Here is a 26,468-nt window from a genome sequence, read left to right on the forward strand (position 1 = left end):
AAAAAAAAGTCCAGAAAACTTTTAAAAATGTCATTAGCATTCAAAAATAATGTTCGTGACAGTAGAAGATCTATGCCCGTTTCAAAAATATCTTTGTGACATTTAAAAAATGTTAATACAAGGTAAAAAATAAATGTTCACATAATTTAGAAAAAAGTTGTTTTGCACCATTAAAAAAATGCTTATGCAATGTCAAAAAATGTTTATATGACTAAAAAAATGTTTGTAGTTTAGAATAATGTTTGTATCATTCAAAAAAAGGTTTGTGATACAACATAAAAAATCGTGTAGTTTCAAAAACAAAATGTACCATTCAAAAAAATGTTCATTACATTTAACAAAAAATTCACACATTTCATAAAAATGTACATGACATTTAAAAAAATTGTGTAAAGTAAAAAAAATCATGTAGTTTTGAAAGATGTTTCTTACCATTCAGAAAAGTATTCAACATATATTTGTAAATGTTTAACATTTCTTCAAAGAAAATGTTCCAAACATGTATTTGAAAAATGTTCAACATGTATCAAAAAAAATATGCCCAAGTATAAGAAAAATGTATAACATGTATTTAAAAAGTTGACATGTATTTTGAAAAAATAAGAAGAAAGAGAATAAAAGGAAGAGCAATTTGTAATGCCAAAGAAAATTCGTAAAGAACCGCAGAGAAGAAAAAAGAAAAGGTAAAAAAAAAGGAAGTAGAAAGAAAAAAATGAAAAACAGAAAAAGAAAAATGAAAGAAAAAACGAACACAAAAGAAAACCAGAGCGAAGCACGCCAAACCGGAAAAACCAGCATGAACGAACTGTTCCTGCGCGCACAGAAAAACCACTAGCTCGACCGGCCCGTTGGCAGGATCGCTGATGGCGAGAGAGACCTCTTGTCTCGCAGCGGGCGAGAAATAGCCCTGGCGTATCGGGTAGGTAAGATGCCAACAGAACCTGAGAAGGTTAGTCTCTGCACCTGACTTTTTGGCGTGAGGAACTGCTTGAGCAATGAATGATGAGCCCCATCTGGCTTGAGGTGAGCAAGTCCAAACGATAAAATGTTTGCTTCCTGTTCTATTTGGTGGAATTGCAGTCAAACTACTCTTCTTTCAGCTATTGCCATTTAGATTATTTTAAAAAAAAATATCTTTGCAGTCAAACTACTCTTCTTTCAGTTATTGCCATTTAGATTATTAAAAAATTTTATCTTACCCAACCTTTGCAGACTGTCCACGAGGGTCGCATCTACCAGCTGAAGCTGTTCTGTGACAAGGACTACCCCGAGAAGGCACCATCTGTTAGATTACATTCAAGATTACTTCATCTCTTCCTCGCTCCATGTCAATCAAAAGACTGTTTTACATTTGTTGCCGTGTTGATGCAGGTTGACCCGAAGAAGTTCAGTGTGCTAGCAAAACAATTTTGACCCAGCTGAAGAAAGATATGGCAGCAGCACAGAACCGCAAGTTGGTGCACCCTCCAGAAGGGACATTGTCTGCTGGCCCATCTCCAGTTTCAACAGCAGCGATCTACTCCCTCCGTTCCTAAATATAAGTATGAGATTTCACTATAAACCACATACGGATATACTCCATCCGTTCTTAAATACAAGTCTTTTTAGACATTTCAAATGGACTACAATATACGGATGTATGTAGACAGATTTTAGAGTGTAAATTCACTCATTTTGCTCCGTATGTAATCACTTGTTGGAATCTCTAAAAAGACTTATATTTGAGAACGGAGGAAGTATATAGATGCATTTTAGAGTGTAGATTCACTCATTTTGCTCCGTATGTGGTCCATAGTGGAATCCCTCCAAAGACTTATATTTAGGAACGGAGAAAGTACATCACTCCCATGGGATTTGAATTATACCATCCATCACACAGAGACTACATATAAAACAGAAATGCGCTTCCTAGGCCCAACGATACAACAATTTTGCTTCACTGCTCTTCTAGCAGTAAGGCCATCACATATTACAGTTTAAAACTACGTAAGAAGGAATAGCTAAATCTTCTTCTGACGTCAAAATTTTGAATCGTTTCTTAAATCAGACCGCAGGGGCCTTTTGGTTGCCCATTCCAAATAAATTCTCAAACAATTTTGAAGCCATCGGAGGAACTGTCATCGGTACCGGGGCCATGAAATTAGCAATCTTCTCGTGGACACTGTACCTGAAAAAGACATAAACAGGTTGATAGCAATCCCATGGAAGAAAAACAGACTGCACCCAAAGTAAGCCTACCTTATCTTTCTACTCTTTGAAGCACGGCGGTCAACAAGTTTTCTCTTCTTGTGCTGCTTCTTCCTCAGAGCATAAAATGCGGATTCTGCGAACATTGCAGCACCATGGTCCATCAGTGCATTCAGGGCAACAACAAAAAGAGATGTGCAGGTGAACACTAGTTGGATATGAACTAACCAGATGCCCCCGTATCACATGACTCGAGAAACTCCTTGAGAAGTTGATGATAAAATTCAGAATCATCGATGAGTTCAGGATCACCTTCCACATCTTTGCCCTGAGTTGCAACAAGGGGTGAACATATGAGACAAGGAAGGGCACTACACACCACATCCTAAATAGTCAGGGAGATAAATAACTGAGGCTGCATGAAGTTTCGCCTCAATGGAAGAAATGAACTACACTAGAACACATAACACAAAATCTGAATAGAACAAATGAGACAAGCTAGCTTGAAATAATTTAACTAAAGAATGAGGTATTGCTCAAACCTCCACAGCAGTAGCAGGCTGTGCTGCACTAAAATGAATGAGAAGACACAAACCAATCATTATAATTAGAAGTAGAACTGAACTGGTGGCCCTTTACAATTGATGAATCTAAAATACCTCCCCAAATACACCAACATCAGATTTCCGCAGGTACATCCTGTTAATCATCCTGCTTGGGTCCCTCATATAACCAGCAACTTGGTCACTTATGTTCTGTTCTCATAACAGGGGAAAGCAGAGGTTTTAGCATTGTAGATATCTAAGCATGTTCCACAATAACAAAGTACTATAAGTAGTTAAATAGGCATTCAGCTAACCTGATTAAATGCGTGCAACCTTCCTTTCAGTGCAGCAGCGCCAGTTGTGACCTGTGTTTTCCTCTGCCATTTATCTATCTCAGTATTTCTGAACAGGGTTATTCTGTACAAAAACCATGATATCAAACGCTGTTTTATGCTGCTGTATATGTGCAGAAAGTCAAGAAGAAGAAAAACAGCCCAAGCAAAATACATACAAGTGCAATTTGACAAGTTCTAGAACTGACACACCAAGTCTGGTTTTCCAGTTACCGCCTTTTTTTAACAGAAAATATCTGCTTAGTGCCTTTATATTAGTTTGTGTATACTTATAATCATTTATCCAGTGCATGCTAACTTAAGGATTCGCCAATATGGTGGAACTATTTTTTTTTCTTGCTGGATGTTAGTCTCAATACAAGTTACCAAATTCACCAACATTAATCAGGAATAAGTAGCAACTTAGCAATCTACTCCCTCCGTCCCATAATGTAAGACGTTTTTTGACACTACACTAGTATCAAAAAACGTCTTACATTATGGGACGGAGGGAGTAGAAAACAATGTCTGTAAAGATGAAACCCAAAAAGGAAAGAAAAAGTAGCAGCGCCAAACAAACAATTCGCTAACTCAAATGCATTTAAGAAACCATTATAATACAGGAGCAGGGGAGAGTTTAAATGATCGGTATTAAGCATAAAACACATTCTACTGGTATGATACGGTATAAAAGCACAAAGCGCATTATACTGGTATATGAGTGCAGAACTGCATAAGTGCTGATTAACAAAAGATCTGCTGCTATGCAAGACACTGTAACACATTGAAGAGTATATCCCACAGTACTTCATCACAGTCTCTTTTAGTGCAAAAGGTTACCTTGTCTGCACTTTCTGCATTTGCAACCACTCGTCATTCTCTCCAGTTGAATTAGGCAAAGTATCTGTCACTAAGTCGGGATTAACAAACGTTTTGAGGCATCTTTCGGAATGAGAGAGACTGGATTACAGTAGTACCTTTCACATCCTTTGCAGCCTGGTTCCGCTCTAGTAAAGCCTGCAGGTAGTTTTGGGGAGCATATTGTGGGCAGTAAGAAAACCTGGACTAACAAATGTATAGACTATACTGTAGTGTTGAAGCGAAAAACATGAGCAGGTGCCCGAACCTCCTGCAGCTCAAGCATGGAGCCAAGAGTCTGTTTCGATGAATCCAACAGATCAACATATGCTTGCTCTATCTCCTGATCGTGACTGCAGAACCTTGACTTGGTGGAATCCTGCAAGAACAGAACAGTATATACATTAGAACGCGGCCTACAATCATGCATTCTTCAGAAGTAAAATCAATTACGATGAATAAACGAAGATGAATGTTACGGCCATGGGAGAGAAACAGACCTTGGGAAGCTTGTTTGAAGTGGTAAATGCCTTTTGCAGCAAGAATCTCATTTCCAGGGTCTTATCCCATAGTGCCTTCAGTAAACAGAAATTGGATGTAAAGGTTAATAATTTGAAAGCTTAAATACAAATGAATGTGAAGGATAGCTGCGCAATAGCACATAATACCTTTTGGTTTTTGACTGCCTGGCCTCTCGAGGCATCATCATCCCTGTGCTGTTTCAATGTCTGAAGAATGCTTCTGCGGGTGAAAGAAAAAAAATATGTGCTTATGCAGAACTAGAAGAGAAGAAATACAAGTGAGATGATGAAGCGGATTGTAAAGTAAACCGTGTGAAAGTGTGGCATGTAGAGGACGGGTGGAAGGGAACATTACTGTTGACTGGCCTGGAGGGTGCGATACTCCTCCTCGAGCTCCCCCATCTCACCATCATCCTCCTCTTCATGGCCGCTCTCCTCGTCATGGTCGATCTCCTCGTCGCTCTAACCAAATAGAGACAGGCACAAAATAGCTAAGCAATCAAAGTATATAGTATATGAACAAAAGGAAAATGAGAGGGGGTGGAGAGTTACGGCAGAGAAATCTTGGTCATCGTCATTGGCAGCGCTCCCTGCGGGGAAGAAGCCGTCCTCTGGGTCGGAGTTGTCGTGGAGGTTGAGGTCGGAGTCGCTGCCGGAGTCGGAAGAAGCCTCCGAAAGGGGAGGGGAAGGGGAAGGTGCTGCCTTGCGGCGCTTGAGTACGAGTGGCGCCATCTCCTCCTCGGCGGAAAGAGGAGGGAAAGCTTGCCTGACGAGACAGAAGAGGAAGGAGAGGCTTCTCTTTCAGTTGCAGGCCTCCGGAAGGGTATCCGCAAAACCTCAAAGAAGCAATTAATCCCTGTCGAGCTCACCTCAGTCAGCCGGCAGAGCTTAGGCTGGTGCGGCGTGCGGGAGCAAGAGAGGCAACCGCCGGCGTTCTCCGGCGTCGCGGGGCAGGACGGCGCAGCCAAGCAGCGGGGTGGATGAAGCGGGGCAGGAGAAGGTAGGAAGGTGGGGCGTAAGCGGGTCAAGTCAGCCGCCGATGTGCAGGCTCCGCGCTTGAGAAGGCAGCCGTCGACGTGCAGGCGCCGCGCCGCCGTCGATTGAGTTTGGTGGTTCGGGAATGCACCACCGCCAGCGCCTAGGGGTGAGGAAAGTTGGGGTTTGAGCAATTTGCTAATCGGGTTGGGCCTATCTAAAGAAATTGCTAGTTGGGTTGGGCCTGTCTAAAAAATGCTAGTTGGGTTGAGCCTGGAGAATGTACAAAATGCTAGTTGGGTTGGGCCTATCTGCAAAAGCTAGTTGGGTTGGGCTCTCGTTCTATCCAGCGCATCAGCGCATGAATCTTCTAAAAAAAAGAGTCCGCGACGGAACCGAGCGCTAAAGTTTCCTATAAAAAAGAACCGAGCGCTAAACAGTGACTTTTTCCATGACCAGAACAATGACCTGACGTTGTAACGGGATATAAATATTCTAATAGGCTAGCTTATGATTTACCTGTAAATAATAATATGATTATGTAAATAAATATTCATCAATTTCTGACCATGAATTACTTTATATTTTGATTAGAAGTTTGGTAAGTAATTAAAATGTAATTGGTTCAGAAGGTAAATAAATTAAGATAATTGATTAGCATATACATGAAAGGCTCAACGAAGGGGTGGTGGGAAGAAAGATTAAATAGAACCATACGTTCTTTTTAAGTACTCCCTCCTTCCCAAAATATAAGGCGCCGATTGACTTTTCTGGTCTTTGTTCCATAAATTTGACTATGATTTTAACGTATTATAAAATTAGTATACAGATATATGAAATGAGTAGGGCGTTTCGGCGCCCAGGCTCATCTGCATCCGGTTAGAAAACAATTCGTAAAAAAATCAAAAAAAATTAATATTTTTTTGTGCGGTAGACAATTTGATGTGTGAGGCTGCTCCAAATTTCAAGTCATTTGGACATCTGAGCAGCTCTTGAAAAAAAAGACAAATCATGGCAAAACAATACATGAACAGTGAATATTTTTACAGACCCCCAATTTGTCTTTTTCGCTGTGAGCTCCTCAGATGTCCAAATGATTTCAAAATTGGAGCGGACCTCACGAATCAAAGTGTCTACATCACAAAAAAAATTGGAATTTTTTGAAAATTTTCTAGTATTTATTTTAATTTTTTTCGTCAGCGCGGGTGCAGATGAGCTTGGTGCAGAGATGGATTTTCGGAAATAAAACTGTTTTGTAAGACAAATACCAAGATGTCGTTTATACATGTGCAATTCATGTATTTTTGATATATATTAGTGGTCAAAGTCGTGCAAAGTCAATCGCGCCTTATATTTTGGGAAGGAGGGAGTAGCAGAGATTGATACACTATAACAGGTGTCTCGTGTCAAGTTGGCAATAACTTTATGGGTGATCTGGTGGGCTAGGAGGAAGATGATTCATTAGCCTATTTTTTAAAGTTCGTCGACTACACACCAGCTCGTTAGCAGGTTCAAAGACAAGCTTGACAGGATGTTGACGACAAGTGTGAAAGTGATCAACTCATCAATTAATGCTACGGCGAGACCGAAAGCCCCTCCAACCGGGTATGCTAAAATTAACATAGACATAGCCATTGTGAGATCTCATGCAGGAGGAGCTGCAGCGAGAGTTTGCCGAGATGCACATGGCAACTATCTGGGTAGCTCGTCATTGGTGATCCATGGGGTGACTGACATAGCTACACTTGAAGTTGTAGCATATCGCGAGGCCTTGTCCATCATAGAGGATCTTCGTCTACAGAGCTTCATCATAACATCAAACTCAAAACAGGTAGTAAATGACATTGCTAGAGGTATCTATGGGAGATATGAAGCCATCATCAGTGAGATCCAAATGCACTCAGAGATGTTCAACTGCAAATTCACTTTTGAATGACGAGTTGTCGATACTGAAGCCGATAGTTCAGCCATTTTTTCTTATTCTCTTGATTAGAGGCGATGCGTTTGGTTGATCCAACGTCATGGTCATTTGTGTCCCACTTCACGCAGATTTTGAGCAATAAAACTTGGCCTTGCCCCTAAGAAATTCTTATTCCGCTACATAACAGAAAGTTTGATGGAAGCTTTGGCATTTCAAGGTAGCATCAAAACACCTCCTCAAAGAAAAGCACCATCAAAACTGAAAGTGTTCTGGTGCGTTTGGCAAAGTCTTCTCTTTTAGCTGCTTATCTTTTTCGACAAATACTGAATTTTATTAACTTAAATAAAGCATCAGAGTAATACAAAACACAATAAGTACATATGCGGTCTCTGCATCCGCACTTGTGCAACTTGTCGACAAAGGACTCCTGTGCCCATGTCGGAGCTTGTGGCTCGACGAAAGGACTAAAGACATATCTTCAGCTGCGGGAGCGTTAGTCTTAACGGCAAAGACTTGAGAACCTGTCGGAGTCTGCTGCTCATCGGCAAGCTTGGCGTTATCTCCGGAAACTTCCTTGTCGGTGGCTGCTGGGAACTCTACCGGAAAGTACTTGCCGGTGTTCAACTTCCTTCTCTTATTCTACCTTGTTGATGGTGTTATGGATGGCTGAGTCAAATGGAGCACAAAAGTCCCTAGTTCCACAGGTAACTTGAGGGCGACACGTTTTGACAGATCATCAGCGATGCTATTTTTCGCACGAGAATGTGCTCTGTTTGCAATCCATCAAAGTGCTCTTCCAATTTACTCACTTCATCAACGTATGCTTCCATCAATGGGCTTTGATAATCCCTGTTTACTTGCTTCACAACAAGTTGTGAGTCGCCCCTGATAATGAGCTTTCTGATTCCAAGGTCTACAGTTATCATGAGACCAGCAAGTAGCCCTTCATACTCAGCAGTGTTGTTTGTTGCTTTCTCCCTGAGAAAGTGCATTTGAACTACGTACTTGAGGTGCTCTTCGGTTGGTGCGACAAGCAGCACTCTGGCGCCGGCGCCTTGTAGCGAAAAAGGCCCATCAAAGTACATAATCCAATCTTGAGTTGCTTCCTTGACGGGGAGAGAAGTGTCTTGATTCTCTTCGTCTGGCGTTGGCGTCCATTCTACAATGAACTCTGCGAAATCTCTGCTCTGTATGGTTGGAGTACTTTCAAACTTGAGATCAAAACTTGACAATTCCAACGCCCACTCCACAATTCTGCCGGTTGCATATGGATTTCTCAAAATCCTCCGCATCAGAAAGCTAGTGACGACAGTGATTTGGTGTGCTTGGAAGTGGTGGTGCAGCTTTCTTGAGGCCATGAGAAGACCGAAAAGTAGTTTCCGCACACCAGAATATCTTGACCTAGCCCCTGGAGAAGAGAACTGACAAAATAGATTGGTCGCTGCACCAACTTCTTCTTCGGCACTACTTGCTGTTCTGTTACATCTGCTTGTTCTACATTTGACTTGTCGGCACTTGGATTTGCCGGAGAGGATTACGGCTTGTCGCTTGACAATTTTGCATATGCTGCTCCTTTGCCTTAAGCTTCCCTCTCAGCCACTAGTGCAATGCTAACCACTTGATTCGTTGTCGCGAAGTATAGCAACAACGACTCTTGTGGCTTTGGCGCAACTAGCGTTAGCGTAGAGGAGAGGTACTTCTTCAAATCTTGCAGTGCGGCCTCCGCTTCTGGCATCCATTTCATTGGACCTGCCTTTTTCAAAATTTTGAAAAACGGCAAGGCAGGCTCAGCAGATTTGGAGATGAACCTGCTTAATGCAGCAATGCAGCCGGTAAGACGACGCACATCCTTGACGCGCTTTGGTGCTTCAATCTGCTCAATTTCTTTGATCTTGTCGGCATTTGCTCCAATTCCATGCTGAGATACAACGAACCCGAGAAGCTTGTCCGATGGAACGCCAAACACACACTTCTCAGGGTTGAGCTTCAAATTGATCCTGTGCAGATTTGCAAACGTCTCTTCTAGGTCTTGTATGAGGGTTGCTTTGTCCTTGGTTTTGACCACTATGTCATCCATATATGCTTCCACATTCTTGTGCAGCAAGGGTCCAAAATCAATCTGGACTGCTCTTGCAAATGTAGAACCAACACTCTTCAATCCGAAAGGCATATGTATAAAGCAATATGTGTCACATGGAGTGATGAATGTGGTTTTCCCTCATTATCCTTGGACATGAAAATCTGATGATAACCAAAATAAGCATCAAGGAAAGAGGGTAAATCACAACTGGCAGTGGAGTCCACAATATGGTCGATGTGCGGCAAGGAAAAAGGATCTTTTGGACAAGCTTTATTGATGTCAGTGTAATCAATACAAAGTCTCTATTTTCCATTTGCCTTGCGGACTACAACTGGATTGGCCAACCATGTTGGATGGAGGACTCTTCTGACCAGGCCTGCCGCTTCTAGTTTCTTGATCTCTTCGGCAATGAACTATTGTCGTTCCAAAGCTTGCTTCTTGACCTTCTACTTGATGGGCCGCGCATGAGTAGACAGCAAGGTGGTGCTCAATTACCTCCCTGGGAACACCGCGGATGTCAAATGGTTGCCACGCAAACACATCGACATTCTCCCACAGGAAGAAAACGAACGCGCTTTCCTATTTGTCATCGAGGGTGGAACTTGTAGTGAAAGTACCACCCAAGTCGTCCTCCTTGGCAGATACTTTCTTAGTTGCTGGTGGAGCTACTTTGGATTTCTTGCTCTTGCCGGCAGAGCTCTCCGGCACGTCCTCAACTAGAGCGCAGCACTCCGAAGAGGTGCACTTCCGGAGTCCTTGTCAGAGGTCTTGCCGGTCTTCTTCCTCTTCTCCCCCCCCCCGGGAGCTTTGTCGGCAGGAGTAAGTGCCTTGGCGGCAGATGCTGCAACTGCTTCCCTATAGAGTTGATCAGCGCAAATGATCGCATCCTTCTTGTCGGAATTGATGGTGATGACATTCATCGACCCCGGCATCTTCAATGTGTTGTAGGCATAGTGTGATGCTGCCATGAACTTAGCCAGTGTGGGGTGGCCAAGAATCCCATTATATAGCAATGGAATCTTGACGATGTCGAAGACGATCTTCTCTATCTTGTAGTTTAGCTCACTGCCAAATGTCACCGGTAGTGTGATCTTGCCCTTCGGCTGACTTCTTCCCAGATTGATCCCTTGAAATGTGCATGTCTTCTTGAGATATTCATCAGAAATTTGCAGCCTATTGATCACATCTGGTGAGATCAAGTTCAAGCCAGCCCCACCATCAACCAGCATCTTTGTCACTTTGAGGTTGCGTATTGTCGGTGAAACCAACAACGGCAAGCACCTGACCGCAGTTGTGCGGTCAGGGTGGTCCTCGGCGTAAAAAATGATGGGCGTGTTGGACCATTTGAGTGGCTTCTAGGCATCAACTGCTGGCTTTGCTGCATTGACCTCACGCACCCACTGCTTAAGTTGATGATGAGAGGAGTGCAAAGATGCACCTGCGTCAATGCACATGGCTTTTGTGGCTTTCTGGAATTCATGCTCATTGGACTCGTCGCCGTCCTCTTGGTCCTCTGATTACCCACAAGTATAGGGGATCGCTTGTAGCCTTTTTCAATAAATAAGAGTGTCGAACCCAACGAGGAGCTAAAGGTAGAACAGATATTCTCTCAAGTTCTATCGACCACCGATACAACTCTACGCACACTTAACGTTCGCTTTACCTAGAACAAGTATGAAACTATTTTGTAGGTGATAGGATAGGTTTGCAAGATAAAACTAGATGTACTTAGCAAGAATAAAACTATGAGTAATTTGCAAGATAATAAAATTTAGTTGTTTAGTAGAAAGATTTTGTCACACAAGAAAGTTATTTCTCCCTAGGCAATCAATAACTAGACTGATAATCATTATTGCAATTTTATATGAGGGAGAGGCATGAGCTAACATACTTTATGTACTTGGATCATATGCACTTATGATTGGAACTCTAGCAAGCATCCGCAACTACCAAAGATCATTAAGGTAAAACCCAACCATAGCATTAAGTATCAAGTCCTCTTTATCCCGTACGCAACAACCCCCTTACTCGGGTATAAACTTTTGTCACTCTCGCCACCCACCATAAGCGAATCATGAACGTATTGCAAAACCCTACAGCGGGAATCCCTCACGCTTGCGCGACACGTAGGGCATCATAGGACAGCACCAAAATAAAACATACAACTCAAGCCAATCACAATCATCGATCAACCCACAGGACAAAACAAATCTACTCAAACATCATAGGATGGCCACACATCATTGGATAATAATATGTAGCATTAAGCTACATGTTTAAGTAGAGATTACAGTAGGGAGAAGAGGTGTTACACCGTTTCATAGAGGGAGATAGAGTTGGTGGTGATGGCGGCGAAGTTATTGATGTAGCTCGCCATCACGATGGTTTGCCCCAGCGGCGTTCTGGCGTCACCGGGAGAGAGGGGGAGAGAGCCCCCTCCTTCTTCTTCTTCCTTGGACTCCCCCTAGATATGAGGAGAGTTCCCCCTCTAGTCCATGGCCGCCATGTCGGCGGAGGAGCAGGAGCCCCTCCGAGATTGGATCCCTCTCTGTTCTCTTCTGTTTTGCGTTCCCGTTTTCTGGCCCTTCACCATTTCTTAAATTCCTGGAGATCCGTAACTCTGATTGGGCTGAAATTTTAACATGATTTTTTTCCGGATATTATCTTTCTTGCGCCGAAAGAAGGGGGTCAACCAACCTATGAGGAGCTCCCTAGGCACCACGGCGCGCCAGACCCCCCTGGCGCGCCCTGATGCCTAGTGGGCCCCTCAAGCATCGTCTCGCGTTGATTCTTCTTCCAAAAATTCACACATATTCCAAAATAAATCTCCGTAAATTTTCATTGCGTTTGGACTTCGTTTGATATGGATATTCTGCGAAACAAAAAACATGCTGATACGTCCATTTTGCATCATGATTTCCTACTGTTATTTATAATGTTTTTATGCATAATAATGCTTTATGTAGTAATTCTAATGACTTCTCTCTCATAATACGCAAGGTTTACACAAAGAGGGAGAATGTCGACAGCTGGAATTCTGGACCTGAAAAGCTACGTCAGAGTTACCTATTCTGCACATCTCCAAATGAGCTGAAAATTTATGGAGAATTATTTTGCAATATATGAAAACTATTGGATCAAATAACTACCAGAGGAGGCCCACCAGGTGGGCACAACCCAGCGCGCTGATACGTCTCCAACGTATCTATAATTTTTTATTGCTTCATGCTATATTATATTCTGTTTTGGATGATTAATGGGCTTTATTATACACTTTTATATCATTTTTGGGACTAACCTATTAACCGGAGGCCCAGCCCAAATTGCTGTTGTTTTTGCCTGTCTTAGTGTTTCGCAGAAAAAGAATATCAAACGCAGTCCAAACGGAATGAAACCTTCGGGAACGTGATTTTCGGAATGAACGTGATCCAAAGGACTTGGACCCTACGTCAAGAAAGCAACCAGGAGAGCACGAGGCAGGGGGCGCGCCTACCCCCCCCCCCCAGGCGCGCCCTCCACCCTCGTGGGGCCCACGTTGCTCCATCGACATACTTCTTCCTCCTATATATACCTACGTACCCCCAAACCAACAGAAGCATCCACGAAAACCTAATTCCACCGCCGCAACCTTCTGTACCCGTGAGATCCCATCTTGGGGCCTTTTCCAGCGTCCTGCCGGAGGGGGCATTGATCACGGAGGGCTTCTACATCAACACCATGGCCTCTCCGATGATGTGTGAGTAGTTTACCTCAGACCTTCGGGTCCATAGTTATTAGCTAGATGGCTTCTTCTCTCTTTTTGGATCTCAATACAAAGTTCTCCATGATTCTCGTGGAGATCTATTCGATGTAATCTTCTTTTTCGGTGTGTTTGTTGAGACCGATGAATTGTGGGTTTATGATCAAGTTTTCTATGAACAATATTTGAATCTTCTCTAAATTCTTTTATGTATGATTGGTTATCTTTGCAAGTCTCTTCGAATTATCAGTTTGGTTTGGCCTACTAGATTGATCTTTCTTGCAATGGGAGAAGTGTTTAGCTTTGGGTTCAATCTTGCGGTGTCCTTTCCCAGTGACAGCAGGGGCAGCAAGGCATGTATTGTATTGTTGCCATCGAGGATAACAAGATGGGGTTTATATCATATTGCATGAGTTTATCCCTCTACATCATGTCATCTTACTTAAAGCGTTACTCCGTTCTTATGAACTTAATACTCTAGATGCATGCTGGATAGCGGTCGATGTGTGGAGTAATAGTAGTAGATGCAGGCAAGAGTCGGTCTACTTGTCTCGGACGTGATGCCTATATACATGATCATACCTAGATATTCTCATAACTATGCTCAATTCTATCAATTGCTCAACAGTAATTTGTTCACCCACCGTAATACTTATGCTCTTGAGAGAAGCCACTAGTGAAACCTATGGCCCCCGGGTCTATTTTCCATCATATTAATCTTCCAACACTTAGCTATTTCTGTCGCCGTTTATTTTGCTTTATTTTACTTTGCATCTTTATCATAAAAAATACCAAAAATATTATCTTATCATATCTATCAGATCTCACTCTCGTAAGTGACAGTTGAGGGATTGACAACCCCTTTATCGCGTTGGTTGCGAGGTTCTTGTTTGTTTGTGTAGGTGCGAGGGACTCGTGCGTGGTCTCCTACTGGATTGATACCTTGGTTCTCAAAAACTGAGGGAAATACTTACGCTACTTTACTGCATCACCCTTTCCTCTTCAAGGGAAAACCAACGCAGTGCTCAAGAGGTAGCAAGAAGGATTTCTGGCGCCGTTGCCGGGGAGATCTACGCCAAGTCAAGTCAAGTCAAGACATACCAAGTACCCATCACAAACTCATCTCCCTCGCATTACATTATTTGTCATTTGCCTCTCGTTTTCCTCTCCCCCACTTCACCCTTGCCGTTTTATTCGCCCTCTCTTTTCCATGCGCCTCTTTTTTCGCTTGCTTCTTGTTTGCTCGTGTGTAGGATTGCTTGCTTGTCACGATGGCTCAAGATAATACTAAATTGTGTGACTTTACCAATACCAACAACAATGATTTTCTGAGCACTCCGATTGCTCCTCTTACCGATACCGAGTCTTGTGAAATTAATGCTGCTTTGTTGAATCTTGTTATGAAAGATCAATTCGCCGACCTTCCTAGTGAAGATGCCGCTACCCATCTAAATAGCTTCGTTGATTTGTGTGATATGCAAAAGAAGAAAGATGTGGACAATGATATTGTTAAATTGAATCTATTTCCTTTTTCGCTTAGAGATCGTGCTAAAACTTGGTTTTCATCTTTGCCTAAAAATAGTATTGATTCTTGGAATAAGTGCAAAGATGCTTTTATCTCTAAGTATTTTCCTCCCGCTAAAATCATCTCTCTTAGAAACGATATTATGAATTTTAAGCAACTTGATCATGAACATGTTGCACAAGCTTGGGAGATGATGAAATTAATGATACGTAATTGCCCCACACATGGTTTGAATCTTTGGATGATTATACAAATTTTTTATGGCGGATTGAACTTTGCTTCTAGAAATCTTCTAGATTCGGCCGCGGGAGGCACTTTTATGGAAATCACTTTAGTAGAAGCTACCAAACTCCTAGATAATATTATGGTTAATTATTCTTAATGGCACACCGAAAGATCTACTAATAAAAAAGTGCATGGGATAGAAGAAATTAATGTTTTGAGTGGAAAGATGGATGAACTTATGAAATTATTTGCTACTAAAAGTGTTTCTTCTGATCCTAATGATATGCCTTTGTCTACTTTGCTTGAGAATAATAACGAATCTATGGATGTGAATTTTGTTGGTAGGAATAATTTTGGTAACAACGCGTATAGAGGAAACTTTAATCCTAGGCCGTATCCTAGTAATTCCTGTAATAATTATGGTAATTCCTACAACAATTCTTATGGAAATTTTAATAATATGCCCTCTGAATTTGAGACTAGTGTTAAGGAGTTTATGAATTCACAAAAAAAATTCAATGCTTTGCTTGAAGAAAAATTGCTCAAAGTTGATGAATTGGCTAGGAACGTTGATAGAATTTCTCTTGATGTTGATTCTTTGAAACTTAGTTCTATTCCTCCTAAGCATGATATCAATGAGTCTCTCAAAGCCATTAGAATTTCCATTGATGAGTGCAAAGAAAGAACCGCTAGGATGCGTGTTAAGAAAGATTGCTTTGTGAAAGCGTGTTCTTCTAGTTTCTATGAAAATAAAGATGAAGATCTAAAAGTTATTGATGTGTCCCATATTAAATCTTTGTTTTGCAATATGAATCTTGATAATGATGGGACTGAATATGAGCTACATTTACCTAGAAGGCGTTCCAAAAATTCGGAGTCTTTAGATCTTGATGCTAAAATTAGTAAAAGTGGGATTGAAGAGATCAAAACTCTAGATATTAATGAACCCACTATTTTGGATTTCAAGGAATTTAATTATGATAATTGCTCTTTGATAGATTGTATTTCCTTGTTGCCAATCCGTGCTAACTTCTCCTCATGCTTATAGCCAAAATAAAGCTTTTACTAAACATATCGTTGATGCTTTGATGCAATCTTATGAAGAAAAACTTGAGTTGGAAGTTTCTATCCCTAGAAAACTTTATGATGAGTGGGAACCTACTGTTAAAATTAAAATTAAATATCATGAATGCTATGCTTTATGTGATTTGGGTGCTAGTGTTTCCACAATTCCAAAAACTTTATGCGATTTGCTAGGTTTCCGTGATTTTGATGATTGCTCTTTAAACTTGCACCTTGCGGATTCCACCATTAAGAAACCTATGGGAAGAATTAATGATGTTCTTATTGTTGCAAATAGGAACCATGTGCCCGTAGATTTTTATTGTTCTTGATATAGATTGCAATCCTTCATCTCCTATTATTCTTGGTAGACCTTTCCTTAGAACGATTGGTGCAATTATTGATATGAAGGAAGGGAATATCAGATTCCAATTTCCGTTAAAGAAAGGCATGGAACACTTCCCTAGAAAGAAAATTAAAATGCCATATGAATCTATTATGAGAGCCACTTATGGATTGCCTACCAAAGATGACAATACCTAGATCTATCCATGCTTTTATGCCTAGCTAGGGGCGTTAAACGATAACGCTTGTTGGGAGGCAACCCAATTTTATTTTTTAGTTTTTTTTGCTTTTTGCTTCTGTTTAGGAATAAATATTTGATCTAGCCTATGGTTAGATTTGTTTTTATGTTTTAATTAGTGTTTGTGCCAAGTTAAACCTATAGGATCTTCTTGGATGATAGTTATTTGATCTTGCTGAAAATTCCAGAAACTTTCTGTTCCCGAAAACAATTGTTAAAAATCACCAGAACGTGATAAAATATTGATTCCAATTACTGCTGATCAATAAACAAATTGTCTAGGTCTTCCTATTTTGGCTGAATTGTTTGAGTTCCAGAAGTTTGCGTTAGTTACAGATTACTACAGACTGTTCTGTTTTTGACAGATTCTGTTTTTCGTGTGTTGTTTGCTTATTTTGATGAATCTATGGCTAGTAAAATAGTTTATAAACCATAGAGAAGTTGGAATACAGTAGGTTTAACACAAATATAAATAAAGAATGAGTTCATTACAGTACCTTGAAGTGGTCTTTTGTTTTCTTTCGCTAACGGAGCTCACGAGATTTTCTGTTAAGTTTTGTGTTGTGAAGTTTTCAAGTTCTGGGTAAAAGATGTGATGGATTATGGAACAAGGAGTGGCAATAGACTAAGATTGGGGATTCCCATGGCACCCCAAGATAATCTAAGGACACCAAAAATCCAAAGCTTGGGGATGCCCCGGAAGGCATCCCCTCTTTCGTCTACTTCCATCGGTAACTTTACTTGGAGCTATATTTTTATTCACCACCTGATATGTGTTTTGCTTGGAGCGTCTTGTATGATTTGAGTCTTTGCTTTTTAGTTTACCACAATCATTTTTTCTGTACACACCTTTTGAGAGAGACACACATGATTCAGAATTTATTAGAATACTCTATGCGGTTCGCTTATATCTTTTGAGCTACATAGTTTTTGCTCTAGTGCTTCACTTATATCTTTAAGAGCACGGCGGTGGTTTTGTTTTATAGAAACTATTATTCTCTCATGCTTCACTTATATTATTTTTGAGAGTCTTAAACAGCATGGTAATTTGCTTAGTTGGGAAATTAATCCTAATATGCTAGGTATTCAAGACTAGTAAAAACTTTCTTATGAGTGTGCTGAATACTAAGAGAAGTTTGATGCTTGATGATTGTTTTGAGATATGGAGGTAGTGATATTAAAGTTGTGCTAGTTGAGTAGTTGTGGAATTGAGAAATAATTGTGTTGAAGGTTGCAAGTCCCGTAGCATGCACGTATGGTAAACGTTATGTAACAAATTTGAAACATGAGGTGTTCTTTGATTGTCTTCCTTATGAGTGGCGGTCGGGGACGAGCGATGGTATTTTCCCACCAATCTATCCCCCTAGGAGCATGCGCGTAATGCTTGGTTTTTGATGACTTGTAGATTTTTGCAATAAGTATGTGAGTTCTTTATGACTAATGTTGAGTCCATGGATTATACGCACTCTTACCCTTCCATCATTGCTAGCCTCTTCGGTACCGTGCATTGCCCTTTCTCACATTGAGAGTTGGTGCAAACTTCGCCGGTGCATCCAAACCCCGTGATATGATACGCTCTGTCACACATAAACCTCCTTATATCTTCCTCAAAACAGCCACCATACCTACCTATTATGGCATTTCCATAGCCATTCCGAGATATATTGCCATGCAACTTTCCACCGTTTCGTTTATCATGACAAGTTCATCATTTTCATATTGCTTTTCATGGTCATGTAGTTGACATCGTATTTGTGGCAAAGCCACCGCTCATAATTTTTCATACATGTCACTCTTGATTCCTCGCCTATCCGGTATACTGCCGGAGGCATTCATATAGAGTCATACCTTGTTCTAGTATCGAGTTGTAATCATTGAGTTGTAAATAAATAGAAGTGTGATGATCATCATTCATAGAGCATTGTCCCAACAAAAAAAAAGAGAAAGGCCAAATAAAAAAAGGAAGGCCCAAAAAAAAGAGAAAAATGCTACTATCGTTTTTTTCCACACTTGTGCTTCAAAGTAGCACCATGATCTTCATGATAGAGAGTCTCTTGTTTTGTCACTTTCATACTCTAGTGGGAATTTTTCATTAGAACTTGGCTTGTATATTCCAACAATGGGCTTCCTCAAATGCCCTAGGTCTTCGTGAGCAAGCAAGTTGGATTCACACCCACTTAGTTTCTTTTGTTGAGCTCTTATGCATTTATAGCTCTAGTGCATCCGTTGCATGGCAATCCCTACTCCTTGCATTAACATCAATCGATGGGCATCTCCATAGCCTGTTGATTAGCCGCGTTGATGTGAGACTTTCTCCTTTTTTGTCTTCTCCACATAACCCCCATCATTATATTCTATTCCACCCATAGTGCTATATCCATGGCTCACGCTCATGTGCGTGAAGGTTGAAAAAGTTTGAGATTACTAAAGTATGAAACAATTGCTTGGCTTGTCATCGAGGTTGTGCATGATGAGAGCATTCTTGTGTGACGAAAATGGAGCATGACTAAACTATATGATTTTGTAGGGATGAACTTTCTTTGGCCATGTTATTTTGAGAAGACATAATTGCTTAGTTAGTATGCTTGAAGTATTATTACTTTTATGTCAATATTAAACTTTTGTCTTGAATCTTTCGGATCTGAATATTCATACCACAATTAAGAGGGTTACATTAAAAATTATGCCAAGTAGCATTCCGCATCAAAAATTCTGTTTTTATCATTTACCTACTCGAGAACGAGCATGAATTAAGCTTGGGGATGCTTGATACGTCTCCAACGTATTTATAATTTTTGATTGCTTCATGCTATAGTATATTCTGTTTTGGATGATTAATGGGCTTTATTATACACTTTTATATCATTTTTGGGACTAACCTATTAACCGGAGGCCCAGCCCAAATTGCTGTTTTTTTGCCTATTTCAGTGTTTCGCAGAAAAAGAATATCAAACGGAGTCCAAACGGAATGAAACCTTCGGGAACGTGATTTTCGGAACGAACGTGATCCAGAGGACTTGGACCCTACGTCAAGAAAGCAACCAGGAGAGCATGAGGTAGGGGGGCGCGCATACCCCCCAGGCGGGCCCTCCACCCTCATGGGGCCCACGTTGCTCCACCGACGTACTTCTTCCTCCTATATATACCTACGTACCCCCAAACCAACAGAAGCATCCTAATTCCACCGCCGCAACCTTCTGTACCCGCCGCCCTCCACCCTCGTCATCACCAACAACTCTCCCACCTTTGCGAGGGCAATCTCCATCAACATCTTCAACAACACCATCTCCTCCCAAACCCTAGTTCATCTCTTGTGTTCAATCTTTGTACCGGAACCTTAGATTGGTGCTTGTGGGTGACTAGTAGTGTTGATTACATCTTATAATTGATTACTATATGGTTTATTTGGTGGAAGATTATATGTTCAGATCCATTATGCTATTCAATACCCCTCTGATCTTGAGCATGATTATCATTTGTGAGTAGTTATATATTTTTGTTCTTGAGGTCACGGGAGAAATCTTGTTGTAAGTAATCATGTGAACTTGATATGTGTTCGATATTTTGATGGTATGTATGTTGTGATTCCCTTAGTGGTGTCATGTGAATGTTGACTACATGGCACTTCACCTTATTAGGGCCTACGGGAATGCATTGTGCAGTAGTTATTAGATGATGGTTTGCTAGAGTGACAGAAGCTGAAACCCTAGTTTATGCGCTACTTCGGAAGGGACTGATTTGGATCCAAAAGTTTAATAGTATGGTTAGATTTTATCTTAATACTTTTCTCGTAGTTGCGGATGCTTGCGAGGGGGTTAATCATAAGTAGGAGGTTTGTTCAAGTAAGAACATCACCTAAGCACTGGTCCACCCACATATCAAATTATCAAAGTAGCGAACATGAATTAAACCAACATGATGAAAGTGACTAGATGAAATTCCCGTGTACCCTCAAGAACGCTTTGCTTATTATAAGAGACCGTTTTGGCCTGTCCTTTGCCAAAAAAGGATTGGGCTACCTTGCTGCACTTTATTTACCATTACTGTTACTTGCTCGTCACAAATTATCTTGCTATCAAATTACTTGTTACTGACAATTTCAGTGCTTGCAGAGATTACCTTGCTGAAAACCACTTGTCATTTCCTTCTGCTCCTCGTTGGGTTCGACGATCTTACTTATCGAAAGGACTAAGATTGATCCCCTATACTTTTGGGTCATCAAGGCTCTTTTCTGGCGCCGTTGCCGGGGAGTGAAGCGCTCTTGCTAAGTGGAAGTTGGTAATGAAAAATTATTACTACGTGCTGAAATTTATTGTCACTTGTTACTATGGAGAACAATCCTTTGAGGGGTTTGCTCGGGGTATCTTCACCTCGACCGGAACCACAATTAGTTTCCCCTCAACCTACTGCACCTACTGAAAATATTGGTTATGAAATTCCTTCAGGTGTGATAGAACAACTGCTAGCTAATCCTTATGTAGGAGATGGAACTGAATATCTTGATATGCACTTAATATATGTGGATGAAATATGTGGATTATTTAAGCTTGTAGGTTTATCCGGAGATGAAGTTAAGAAGAAGGTTTTCCCTTTATCTATGAAGGGAAAGGCATCGACATGGTATAGGCTATGCGATGATATTGGATCTTGGAACTGGAATCGATTGAAATTGGAGTTTCACCAAAAAAATATCCTATGCATCTAATTCATCGTGATCGGAATTTTATATATATATATATATATATATATATATATATTTGGCCTCGTGAAGGAGAAAGTATCACTCTAGCTTGGGGGAGGCTTAAGTCAATGTTATATTCATGCCCCAATCATGAGCTCTCGAGAGAAACTATTACTACGAATTTTTATGCTCGGCTTTCTTGTGATGATCAATCCATGCTCTATACTTCTTGTATTGGTTCTTTTATGAAGAAGACTATTGAATTCAGGTGGGATCTTTTAAAAAGAATTAAACGCAACTCTGAAGATTGGGAAGTCGACTAAGGTAAAGAGTTAGGTATTAAGCTTTAGTTTGACTATGTTAAATCTTTTATGAATACTGATGCTTTTCAAAAGTTTAGCACTAAATATGGACTTGACTCTGAGATTGTAGCCTCTTTCTGTGAATCATTTGCTACTCATGTTGATCTCCCTATGGAGAAGTGGTTTAAATATCACCCCCTATTAAAGAAGAAATTAAAGAACCGGTAATAGCTAAAGAGGAAACTATTATTTACAATGTTGATCAAGTTGTGCCTACTGCTTATATTGAAAAACCACCTTTCCTTGTTAGGATAAAGGAACATGCTAAGGTTTCAACTATGGTTCGCAAAAGTAATATTAGAGCACCTAAACCTGCTGAACAGATTAAACTAGAACCTAGTGTTTCTATGGTTAAAGATCTCCTGGTAGAAAATATTGATGGGCATGTTATTTACTTTTGTGATGAAGCTGCTAGAATTGCCAAACCCGATGAAAAAGATAAACACAGACCCGTAGTTGGCATGCCTGTTGTCTCAGTTAAAATAGGAGATCATTGTTATCATGGTTTATGTGATTTAGGTGCTAGTGTCAGTGCTATTCCTTTTACCTTGTATCAAGAAATTATGAATGACATAGCACCCGCTGAAATAGAGGACATAGATGTTACTATTAAACTTGCTAATAGAGAAACCATCACACCACTTGGGATTGTTAGAGATGTTGAAGTATTGTGTGGGAAAATAAAATACCCTACTGATTTTCCTTGGTTCCCCACAAGATGACTTTTTTCCCATTATCTTTGGTAGTCCTTTCTTGAACATTATCAATGCCACTATAGATTGTCATAAATAAACCGTTAGTGTTAGCTTTGGTGATGAGTCCCATGAATTTAATTTCTCCAAGTTTAATAGACGACCTCATAAGAAAGAATTACCTAATAAGGATGAAATAATTGGTCTTGCTCCTATTGCCGTACCTCCTACTGATCCACTAGAACAATATTTGCTAGACCATGAAAATGATATGCATGTGCATGAAAGAAATGAGATAGATAAGATCTTCTTTGAACAACAACCTCTTCTTAAACACAATCTACCTATTGAAACTCTAGGAGGTCCTCCTCCACCTAAAGGTGATCCTATGTTTGAATTAAAACAATTGCCTGACACTTTGAAGTATGCTTATCTTGATGAGAAAAAGATATATCATGTTATTATTAGTGCCAACCTTTCAGAACATGAAGAAGAAAGATTATTGAAAATTCTGAAGAAGCATCGAACTGCTATTGGATATACTCTTGATGATCTTAAGGGCATTAGTCCCACTCTCTGTCAGCATAAGATTAATATGGAACCTGATGCTAAGCCCGTTGTTGATCATCAACGACGTTTGAATCCTAATATGAAAGAAGTGGTAAGAACTGAAATATTAAAGCTTCTGGAAGCAGGTATAATCTATCCCATACCTGATAGTAGATGGGCAAGTCCCGTTCATTGTGTCCCTAAGAAGGGAGATATTAGCGTTGTTCCTAATGATAAGAATGAACTTATTCCACAAAGAATTGTTACTGGCTATAGAATGGTAATTGATTTTAGAAAAGTAAATAAAGCAACTAGAAAATATCATTACCCTTTTCCTTTTATTTATCAAATGTTAGAAAGACTATCTAAGCACATACACTTTTGTTTTCTCGATGGATATTTTGGTTTTTCTCAAATACCTGTTTCACAACCTGATCAAGAGAAAACCATCTTTACTTGTCATTTTGGAACTTATGCTTATAGACGTATGCCCTTTTGTTTCCTGCTCCCTTTCAAAGATGTATGACTACTATATTCTCTAATTTTTGTGAAAAGATTGTTGAGGTTTTCATGGATGATTTTTCTGTTTATGGAACTTCTTTTGATGATTGCTTGAGCAATCTTGATCGAGTTTTGCAGAGATGTGAGCAAACTAATCTTGACTTGAATTGGGAGAAGTGCCACTTTATGGTTAATTAAGGTATTGTCTTGGGGCATAAAATTTCTGAACGAGGTATTGAGGTGGATAAAGCTAAAGTTGACGCAATTGAGAAAATGCCATGTCCTAGAGATATTAAAGGTACTCATAGTTTCCTTGGTCATGATAGTTTCTATAGGAGATTTATTAAAGAATTCTCTAAAATTTCTAGGCCTCTTACAAATCTTTTACAAAAGGATGTTCCATTTGTTTTTTATGATGATTGTGTAGAAGCCTTTGAAACGCTTAAGAAAGCCTTAATTTGTGCACCTATTGTTCAACCACCTGATTGGAACTTGCCTTTTGAAATTATGTGTGATGCTAGTGATTATGTTGTTGGTGCTGTTCTAGGACAAAGAGTTGATAAGAAATTAAATTTTATCCATTATGCTAGCAAAACTCTAGACAGTGCCCAAAGAAATCATGCTACTACCGAAAAAGATTTTTTAGCAGTTGTGTTTGCTTGTGATAAATTTAGATCTTACATTGTTGATTCTAAAGTTACTATTCACACTGATCATGCTGCTATTAAGTATCTTATGGAAAAGAAAGATGCTAAACCTAGACTCATTAGGTGGGTTCTCTTGCTACAAGAATTTGATTTACATATTACTGATAGGAAAGGAGCTGAGAGTCCCGTAGCTAATAACTTGTCTAGGTTAGAGAATATCCTTGACGGACCACTACCTATTGATGATAGTTTTCCTGATGAACAATTAGCTACAATAAATGTTTCTCATAACACTCCTGGTATGCTGACTATGCTAATTACATTGTTGCTAAATACATACCACCTAGTTTCACATACCAACAAAAGAAAAAAATTCTTCTATGATTAAATACACTACTTTTGGGATGACCCACATCTTTATAAAGAAGGAGTAGATGGTATTATTAGACGTTGTGTACCTGAGCATGAATAGGGATAAATCCTACGGAAATGTCACTCTGAAGCTTATGGAGGGCATCATGCGGGAGATAGAACTGCTCACAAGGTATTGCAATCTGGTTTCTATTGGCCTACTCTCTCCAGGGATGCCCGTAAGTTTGTTTTATCTTGTGATGAATGTCAGAGAATTGATAATATTGGTAAGCGTCAAAAAATGCCTATGAATTATTTACTTGTTGTTGAACCATTTGATGTTTGGGGTTTTGATTACATGGGACCTTTTCCTTCCTCTAATAGGTACACTCATATTTTGGTTGTTGTTGATTATGTTACTAAGTGGGTAGAAGCTATCCCAACTAGTAGTACTGATCACAACAGTTCCATTAAAATGCTTTAAAAAGTTATTTTCCCAAGGTTTGGAGTCCCTAGATATTTAATGACTGATGATGGTTCACACTTTATTTATGGTGCTTTCCAAAAAATGCTTGCTAAATACGATGTTAACCATAGAATTGCATCACCCTATCATCCCCAATCTAGTGGTCAAGTTGAACTTAGCAATAGAGAAATAAAATTAATATTACAAAAAATTGTTGATAGGTCCCGAAAGAATTGATCTAAGAAATTGGATGATGCACTTTGGGCCTACAGAACAACATAAAAATCCTATGGGTATGTCTCCCTATAAAATGGTTTTCATTTGCCTCTCGAGTTAGAACATAAAGCACACTAGGCAATTAAAGAACTCAACTATGATTTCAAACTTGCCGGTGAAAAGAGGTTATTTGATATTAGTTCACTAGATGAATGGAGAACCCAAGCCTATGAAAATGCCAAGTTATTTAAATAAAAAGTTAAAAGTTGGCATGACAAAAGAATCCAAAAGCGGGAATTCAAAGTTGGTGAATATGTTCTTTTGTACAACTCTCATTTCAGATTCTTTGCAGGAAAGCTCCTCTCTAAATGGGAAGGACCATATATTATTGAAGAGGTTTATCGTTCTGGAGCCATCAAAATAAATAACTCCGAAGGTTGTTAATGGGCAAAGAATTAAACACTATATCTCAGGTACGCCTATTAATGCTGAAAGCAATATTATCCAAACAATGACACCGGAGGAGCACATAAAAGAAACCTTCCGGAACACTTCGGAATAATCAAAAAGAGGAGGTACGTGATATGGTAAGTAAACGGACTCCAAAAAATCCGCAAAAATATTTTCTGTCAGTTTTGGAATATTTAAAAAATTAGGAAAATAAGAAACAACCAGGAAGGCACCCGAGGGGGGCACAAGACACCAGGGTGTGCCTGGGCCCCCTAGCGCACCCAGGTGGGTTGTGCCCACCTCGAGAACCTTCCGGACTCCGTTTTTCTCCCGTTTGCTTGTTTCCCAAGATAAAAAATCTTTATATACCCCCTGGACGTATTGACCACCATATCACTGAGAAATCTTCTGTTCTTGTTTCTGGTTGTTTTTCTGTCAAAGTTTTTCAAGCCGGGCATCATGTCTTCTCCCTCCTCCAACGACGTAGAAGAACATGGTTGGTTGATGAAGATGGAACTAAAGAGAGAAGAACCAAAGGAAGCCTCCAAGGAGGACAAGAGCAAGGAAGTTGTTGGAGATCAAGCACCGGCGGTAGAGCAAGCCTTGCCTGCTGAGGAAGAAGAAGATATCCTTAAACCTTACTATTATCATCTTACCCCTACTGAGATTGAAGCTTTTCGGATCATCGAAACGGTTCGTGTGCAAAATAAATATCTTACTCATGGAAACTATTCTATTGCAAGAGCACATCATTGCCCTCCGGAGCGTCATCCGTAGATTGGAGTATCTTTTGAGCCTGAAGGATAAGCCTACTACCTCATCACCACCACCACCTTCTTCATCACCAAAGGAGACTTGACTTAATGGTACGGACAATCCCCTTGGCTTGTACCGAGCTTCGGGGAGGTGTCCCGGTATCGTATCACCACCACTATCTTTGCCTTTATTTATCATAGTTCAATCTTTAGTTATCTTTTGATTTAGCTGAATAAAAAGTTTA

At 40.2% G+C, this 26,468-nt stretch overlaps 1 protein-coding gene across 2 annotated transcripts; it reads right to left on the reverse strand.

Annotated features, from left to right (window-relative positions):
* Positions 1-1,783: 1,783 nt before the first annotated feature.
* LOC123120304 (protein BFR2) lies at positions 1,784-5,597 on the reverse strand. 2 transcript variants are annotated; one of them, XM_044540273.1, is made up of 13 exons: positions 5,313-5,597; positions 4,996-5,209; positions 4,799-4,905; positions 4,591-4,663; positions 4,423-4,497; positions 4,191-4,301; positions 4,042-4,081; positions 3,905-3,968; positions 3,047-3,149; positions 2,847-2,942; positions 2,416-2,515; positions 2,239-2,323; positions 1,784-2,167 (listed from the first exon to the last, which is right to left on the reverse strand). In XM_044540273.1, the coding sequence occupies exons 2-13, from the start codon at positions 5,173-5,175 to the stop codon at positions 2,044-2,046; spliced, it is 1,158 nt and encodes a 385-aa protein (XP_044396208.1). In that variant the 5' UTR covers positions 5,176-5,209; positions 5,313-5,597; the 3' UTR covers positions 1,784-2,043. The 2 variants fall into 2 exon arrangements, with proteins under 2 accessions (XP_044396208.1, XP_044396207.1); XM_044540272.1 differs by having other exon boundaries at positions 3,905-3,974.
* Positions 5,598-26,468: the final 20,871 nt, after the last annotated feature.

This window comes from Triticum aestivum, chromosome 5D (genome assembly GCF_018294505.1).
Source record: "Triticum aestivum cultivar Chinese Spring chromosome 5D, IWGSC CS RefSeq v2.1, whole genome shotgun sequence".
Lineage (NCBI taxonomy): Eukaryota > Viridiplantae > Streptophyta > Magnoliopsida > Poales > Poaceae > Triticum > Triticum aestivum.

Coding starts and splice junctions, on each gene's coding strand:
- LOC123120304 (XM_044540272.1), bottom strand. CDS start 5,175: ATGGCGCCACTCGTACTCAAGCGCCGCAAGGCAGCACCTTCCCCTTCC. Junction 4,082..4,190: donor CCATGCTTGAGCTGCAGGAG/GTTCGGGCACCT, acceptor AACTACCTGCAG/GCTTTACTAGAGCGGAACCA. Junction 2,324..2,415: donor ATGTGATACGGGGGCATCTG/GTTAGTTCATAT, acceptor CAATGTTCGCAG/AATCCGCATTTTATGCTCTG.